General features: G+C 31.1%; 1 protein-coding gene across 2 annotated transcripts; it reads right to left on the bottom strand.

The window, feature by feature from the left end:
- Positions 1-3,099: 3,099 nt before the first annotated feature.
- Positions 3,100-5,966, bottom strand: LOC114287906 (uncharacterized). 2 transcript variants are annotated; one of them, XM_082887852.1, is made up of 2 exons: positions 5,677-5,966; positions 3,100-5,098 (listed from the first exon to the last, which is right to left on the bottom strand). In XM_082887852.1, the coding sequence occupies exon 2, from the start codon at positions 4,524-4,526 to the stop codon at positions 3,195-3,197; it is 1,332 nt and encodes a 443-aa protein (XP_082743978.1). In that variant the 5' UTR covers positions 4,527-5,098; positions 5,677-5,966; the 3' UTR covers positions 3,100-3,194. The 2 variants fall into 2 exon arrangements, with proteins under 2 accessions (XP_082743978.1, XP_082743979.1); XM_082887853.1 differs by having other exon boundaries at positions 3,100-5,091; positions 5,677-5,960.
- Positions 5,967-7,988: the final 2,022 nt, after the last annotated feature.

The raw sequence follows: 7,988 nt of genomic DNA, 5'->3' as shown, positions 1-7,988 counted from the left end.
AAAACAAAGTTCTTTCACTCGAATATCTTCTATCTTCTTTTTTCTGAATTTTATTCTAGATCATTGTTTCAATGAAACAAATATTTAGTGTAAAGTGGGAGCATGGATCCTCTCCTTGCTTTCTCTCCTTGTCTCCCTACTTGCTGGGCCATTAGGCCTATTTTTTAGTCCAATTTCGATGATCCGAACCGTTCATATTTTTAGATTTGTTGACTATATCAAACCTATAAAAAATCAAGTTGATTGGTTATCAGAAATCATGTATTCGGAAAACTATTTATTAAATTTAAAAAAAAAATGGTTTTTAGTTCGATGATTTTTATTTTTTTACAGATATCATATACTCAACAAATCTTAAAATGTGAACGGTTCGGATCATCGAATTGGATCCAAAAGTGAGTCTAATAGCCCAACAAGTAGGGAGACAAGGAAAAGGAGTAAGGGGAAGATGTTGCTCATAAAGTGGTGTCAGTGGTTAATAAAGTACCACAAATAAAATTAGGGGAACACTCGACTCTTACTAATAACTCAACTAAGTAATTTCCACTACAACAATATAAGATTTTTTTCATTCTCTAATGATATTGTCACAGATTATGACTGTTATACTCAATATTTATTCATTGTAACATTTTTATCTTACATTTTCTTTTTCCATTCCTTAAACGAAGAAGAAGAGGTTTTTTTTTTTTTTTTTTTTTTTTTTTTTTTTTTTTTGGGTATAATTGGTGGTACATCCATTTCTATGAGGGATATGGTATTTTGGTCTAAGGATTGATCTTTTATGAAAATAATGATACAAGTAATGAAATTGCTTGGAATTGTTTTGAGTGATATAATTATTTATTTATTTATTTATTTTTACTCCACTGCCACTAGATCACTGTTAGACCATCAAAACATCGCCAACGCCATAAAAGTTGCTTGAAGATTGTCTGAAAAAGTCACCGGCGGCGGCGATTGGTGGTAATGGTGATATGGACAAATAGACAAGTTATGTAAATAGATAAGTGACACTTGAACAAATAGGGAATGGCACATTAATGGATAGATGGACATATAGATGGCACTTGGAGAGATAGTTAGGGGTAATATGATCCTTTCAAATTATTTTGTTTTTTTTGCCCCAAAAGAATAGACCTTGGGGCTATTGTGCCGAAAGTTTTGAAATTATCTTTATGGCCTAAATGTTTGTTTGTTTGTTTTTTTTTTTTTGTTTTTTTGGCTTTAAGTTTTATAATTGTACTAATTAGATATCAAATAACAAGGGATGGATGCAAGATTTTACCTTGACGAGGTGAACATATATATAAGAAATTTTTTTTAATTAACATGTGAAATGCAATATCAATTTCTATCAACACAATATAAAAAATATTAAAAAACTATACTATTAGATATATTTATTTAATTTATATAATTATAAAAATATAATCAATAAGATATGTAACTTGCCATAAAAGCGTACCATATATATATATATATATATATATCATGTTTTTACCAATACTTGGTACAACTTAGAAATTGTTAATAACTATTAAAATTGGGAATGTTGAAGGATATCAATCATATAGTTTTGCAATTAAAATTTTGAGCAAATTATATTTTTGTCCTTCTGTCATTTTGGTACCTATAATTTTAATTGCCTCGATTGTGAGTCTAAATTTATGATTTTATTTTAATTTGGTTCATTTGATTACAATTATTAGTTTTTTTTTTTTTAAAAAAAAGAAAAATGGCCACATAAGCGGCTTTGCTATACTTTTTTATGTAAAATTGTAAATTTAATTCAATTTAGGAAGTTAACATCAACCAACTCAGTAACTATTTTTCTTCAAAAACCCTAATTAGCATTATGAAAACCTTAATCAACATTATTAATTAGACTAAATTGATACAAAATCTAAAATAAATGGTCAAAATCAAGCTAATTGAAATTACATAAACCAAAATGACACAAGGAGCAAAATGTAGAGACTATAAATGTAATTTACACTAACATTTTAAACGCAGTTGTTTTGCTTTTGTGTCATTGGGATAAATTTTTTTATAAGTTTGCAAGTATTTTTAATTTTGAAAGATTTATAACTATCCTTAAGCTAAAATAAAGTTAAGAAAGTAAATTAATCACATTCTCCTTATTTTAATTTTTACAAATAACTTCAATTCTTAAAATACTAAAAAAGATAAAGAAGTAAAAAAGAAAACAGAAAAAAGAAAAAAAGCCAACAAAGAAACAAGAAAAAAGGGAAGAAATGAAGTTGAATAAGAAATTTTGAAATAAATATGAAATAAATGAAGAAGGAACCAAAAATAAAGATCGAGTTGAAGAGAGAACTGAAATAAAAAAAATAAAAAAATGGGGACTGAGTTCAAGAATAAGAGAGAAAATAGAGTACGCATAGAGTTGGAGTGTGAAGACTACAACTTGAAAATGAGGACTGAGTTAAAGATCCAACCAACCTTTTGTTTTTCAAATGTTCACTCTAAATTATTTTCTTACATAGATAATTATAAATTTTTGGCTAGATATATGAGAATATTTTACAGAGGTGAGTATTAAATTTTTCAAAAAAATCTTGGGGTGGCGAACTTATATAATTTAGGTATATTCTTAACTACTATACTACTATATTACAGTAGTTTTTTCAGAACTTTGGGGTGGCAGTCCCTTGCCCCCCAGGTTCATCCCTACAAATGAAACACTACAAAAAATAAAATAAAAATGAAAATTCTGATTTTTCGAGAGTGAAGACGTGCTCTTTTGCTTTACAAAATGAAACTTTCTGCCAAAATAATAATAATAAATAAATAAATAAAATAGACAAAATGCAAAGAATTCTTGACCAATAATGCTTAAGCCTTGTCTGAACAATAATGCTAGGTATCATGAAAATAATGTCATGAAAAGTCTTCATGAAGATTCTCCACCATTGATTAGATTATAGTGTTTGTAGTGTTTTATTGTATGTTATGCATTCACCATTAGATTAGTTTCATGAAGTTTTTCATGATATTTACTTCATGATACGTAGCATTACTCCTGTCTGAATGATTCTCGCATAGCTTTGATTCACCAAATGAATATGAAGCTAGTCTTTCTCAAGAAAAGGAAATTACACTATTTCTCAAGACATCAATTGTCATATAGTGAAATTGTACAACTTATTGCAAATTCATGATGCCATTTCTTACAACAAGTTTTCTTGATTCACCCACAAACCATTCTCATCGCATGGGAGGTTAGCGAGATTGGGACATTCTACTTTCTCCAAGTAAATCAAATTGGGAAATAATATCCTAAAATCTCTCCAACACATCTTAAATTCATTCAAGTACTTCAATCTCAATATCTCAACTGTGGTAGCTACTATTTGATGTACAGGACAAAATAGCCCTCCTCTAATGTATAGTTTTTTTAGGTTCTTCAAATCGGCAAACAGTAGCCAACTAACTGTAAACGTCCTAGGGGTACAGTCAAGTTCCAATTTTTGCAGCGAGGAAGGAAATTTCATGACAGGTTCTGGAGAAGACCGTTCGTTGAATGCCAATGATCTTGTCAGCCTGGCGTGTGGTTTTGATTGTGGTGTGTCATCAGTTTCACCTTGTAAATTGTATCCTCGCCAAGATATTTTCAACTTTTGCAGGGTTTTTAATACTTCTAGTAGTAGTAGAGAATTCGCACTTGTTGAGAATTCTGTAGTAGTAATCATGCATATGCTCAATTTTCTCAGCTTTGTCAATTTTGTCAAATCATCAATAGTACATGACTTTTTGTCTTTGGAATGTCCAATGATGAACCCCTTAAGGACTTGGAGTTGTGATAGTGAACCAATACCCTTGGGCATGTGTTCTAAAAGGTAACATTCAGACATGTCCAAGTGTGTCAAATTTTTTAGCAAACCAATCCCATCTGGAACCCCCTCAAGGTTATGACAGGCTTTCAGATCCAAGATCTTGAGACTAGTAAGCCATGAAATGAATTGACGAAGCTCCGCAATCAACGAAATTCCTCGAAGGCTAAGAAACCTCAACTGATTCATATTCTTCAGTCCATGGAGTATTTGAGCGTCTGCAACTTCAATGTGATGCGTGACTGATCTCTGCCACCTTCCCAAGTAAAGAATTTTGAAATGATTCATCTTCGAAAATAGTTTAGGCCCGCCATCAATAATAGCTGCATCGACATTGAGCAAGCATTGGTACTCATCGTATTGAGCAAGAGTTGGAGTATTTGGACCTAGAGTATAGACTGGACTAAACCCAAACCTCTCGGCCATAATGGTTAAAGCAGAACAAATGAAAGGCAACATTCTGTAGCTGTTCGTAACCAAGCTGCAATTTTTGTAGATAGGCTCGATGAAGTCCTTTGCAACAAGCTCACCCAATATCTCATGGCCAAAATCCTCTTCTGTCTTCCCCAACGCAATTTCAGCTTTTGTTTTTTGGTCCTCTGGGTTTGGGGGTAAAAATCCCTCTCCAATCCACCAATAAATAATAAACTTCTTCTTTATACGAACCATATCTGGAAATCTCAAGAAACACAACAAACAATTCCTTAATGTGACTGGGAGGCCAAGGAAAGATACCTTGAATTGTTGAAATGCGGCGCTCTGCTCAAACTTTGGGTCCTTGTGCAATCTGTGCAATATGTTTTCGTCACCGGACTTCTTGGTTGCTGTCGTGGTTAATGGGTCCGTCAAGCCATGGATTTCGACGTGGCTGGGAATCAGCAGGATTGACTTTAATAAGCTTTGAGGGCATCTGGGATTTCAACTTCTTGACGTTATTTTTCAATTCGCCAAGCTCTCTCTCAGTCTCATTCCCTCCGCTTGTTTCGAGCTTCTCAAATCTCTCACAGACCTGGTTGATTTGCACATTCACATGATCAGTCTTCTTCTGAACCTCTGCCATGACCTCTTTCATCATGATAAGGTCTTGGCGAATCATCTTAGAAAGTGCAGGAGCTCCAACGTGGTGGTCGTTGGTGGTGGTGGCGCCGGCGGCTTTGTGGTGGTTGTCAAGTGGCCTTGGTTTCGAGGTACTGCCCATGGCCTTGATATCGGAACCGCCAAATTTGGTATTAACCTGTTGCCTTCGGAATTACTAGAGTTATTGACGGATGATTTTTGAAGAAAACTACAAATAATATTTGATTTAAGAAAATCAAGCAGAAGGATTAATGGACACTGGGGTACAGAGAATGTGAGAGCTGCAAAGCAAAGCTTTATTTTTTCGAACACATGAACTCAAGCTTAATTTTTTCAAACACACAGCGTTGTTTGGTTTGCTTTGGAAAAAAGATTTTACAGAAAATTTTTGGAAATTTTGTTTGGTTTCTAATTTTTCTCAAAAAAATTTCAAAATCACTTTCTCTCCTACACATCAATCAATTACTTTTTTTCCCTCCTCTCTCATTTTTAATCATTTTTTCTCTCACATATATCTATTCAATTATAACAAAATATCAAATCATTTCAAACTCTCAAACTCCAAAACTATTTTCAAAATATATAACCAAACAAATTATAAAAATTTCCAAACTTTTTTTTCAAAATATTTTTTAAAAACTTATCTCTCAAAGTCAAACCAAACAACGTCTATAAACTCTTCACATGCACGTCAGAGAAGTCACGAAAGATTACATGAACTCTACAAGTCAGAGAAGGTTACCGATGTAGTCGTGGATGGGATCTGGAAAGTAAAAACTGCCTCAAAGTCGGTTTTCCCGCCGTTTCTCCGTTGCTACCCAAAAATTGATGCCGAAATTAGAGGAGAAACCCTCAAAATTCCTTTTTTGAATATAAAAAATCTAGATCTACACTCTAAAGTTACAGATTTATATTTGAAGAGGGTAAATCTACACTTCAAAAATATAGAAGTAATCACGGAATATTGTCGAAATATCACCGGAAATTATCTAGAGAGAGAAGCTCACTTGTCCCTCGGAGAATGTCAACTTTGATACATGCAACGCATGGAATAAAGAAAAATACACAAAAAAATAAAAATAAATAAATAAATAAAAGAAAATAATATATATATATATATATATATATGGATAAGAGAAAAGTTAGGAGTTATGAAATTTTTTTCATGAAAATAATCATGAAAGATTTATGATTGTTGGATTACCTTAATTAGTGTGTGATGTTTTATTCTAAATGTAATGTAATATAAGGATCACAAAATTTTCATAATTATTTTCATAAAATTTTTTTTATAATACCTACCATTGCCGAATTGATAAATAGATAAGCAATATTGAATACTCCCTCCGTCCCATAATATTAGTCCCTTATTCCATTTTTCATTGTCCAAAATATTAGTCCCTCTTCAAAAATCAAGTACAAAAATAAAATAAATTTCCCATTTTGCCCTTCTTTTAAATTCATAAATAATATAAAAAGTACAATTATGACATTGATATTCCTAAAAAGGTGTATTATCAAAGGGTAATTTTGGAAAACCAACTTTTTAAAAGTACAATAATTGTACTACCAAAAAAAGTTGAATTTCCCAAAAGGGACCATTATTTTGGGACGGAGGGAGTACTTTAACGTACACAGTGCAGCACGATTCATTATTATTGTGGCCACTTACAGCACAGAAAACCCATATTCCACATCAAATGAGGCAGACACATAGGAGGCCTCAACAAACAATAATATATTTATTATTTTCACTGAGGATAATAGTTTTATTTGTTTATTGGTTGATCAAAGCGAAGTTTGGGCCTTCAATTCTCGAGATATGGAAAATAAATGTCACGATCAGTACCATCACATTGCTAGAAAATAATTTAGTGTTTGGGCCTTTAATTCTCATTTATTTGAAATAATTGATTCGTTAGTTATTTGATATAGACAAATTCGTTTGAGGTTAGATTTTTTTTAAAATATGTAATTTTTATTCTAGTTTTCGTTCTATTTTTGATAATTTTCGTGTTATCTTTAATTTAGACTTAATTAGCTAACATTAACTTTCCTAACTTATTTCTTATTGTAATTAAGGATTGTACTTCTGTAAGTAATGGTTGAGCCTTAGGCCAAAGCAGTTTATTTCTTCAGACAATTAATATATTTTCAAGGGTAAATTACATTTACACTTCTTGAGATTTAGATTTAATATATGTTACTCATTGATATTTGGAAAATTACACTAATTGCCTGTCGTTATAATTATTTAGAAGAAATGAAAATATTGAACTCATGTACTATCTCTTTTATTACTTTGCGTTACTTCCTCCTTTTTTTTTTTGCTTTTTTTTCCCCTTTGCTTTGCTTTGCTTTACTTTTTTTTTTTAATGTAATTTTCTCTATTTTTCTACTAGTCCTTCATTTGCTTTGCTTTGCTTTGCTTTATTTTCTTTCTTTTTGTATGTAATTTTCTCTATTTTTCTACTAGAAATTGTTATCTTTTATATAAGTAGGGGTTTGTGAAATGAGACTATTAAGTAATGAGATGTAATTTTCATAACGTTAAGTAATGGAATGTAATTAGGCCAAACCTCAAGAGTGTCAGTATAATTTATCATATTTTTCAATAAAGAGTCTCTTATCAAATTCGTGATTAGTTTTTGTGTTTGAATTTCATCTCATTATTCTATCCTGCATGAAGTAGGTTTAATCCCTATATCAATTATTCTACTCTCCATGGCATATCTATAATAAAAATGTTTCATTACATCATTTAATAATAAGTGTAATGATTTTTTATTAATTTAAAATAATTATTAATTTATATTCTTATTTCATAATCAGTAGATATATAATAAACCTTTTTATTATAAACATGTAACGGAAAGAGTCATCCTACCTCAATTAAATAATTTACATTATCGAAATAAATTCAAGGTGAGTTTTATTAACTTTGTGCATAAATAGTTACCCAAGTTTTATTTTTTTATTTTTTTATTTTTTACCGCGTATTCAAAAGTGATTGAGCAATTATTGAACCACATAGTCTAAGTGCTCGAGCAATCA

Source organism: Camellia sinensis, chromosome 9, assembly GCF_055761805.1.
Source record: "Camellia sinensis isolate YWXY chromosome 9, ASM5576180v1, whole genome shotgun sequence".
Taxonomy (NCBI): Eukaryota; Viridiplantae; Streptophyta; class Magnoliopsida; order Ericales; family Theaceae; genus Camellia; species Camellia sinensis.
The sequence above is the reverse complement of the archived record's forward strand: the minus strand, read 5'-3'. Positions and strand labels throughout refer to the sequence as shown.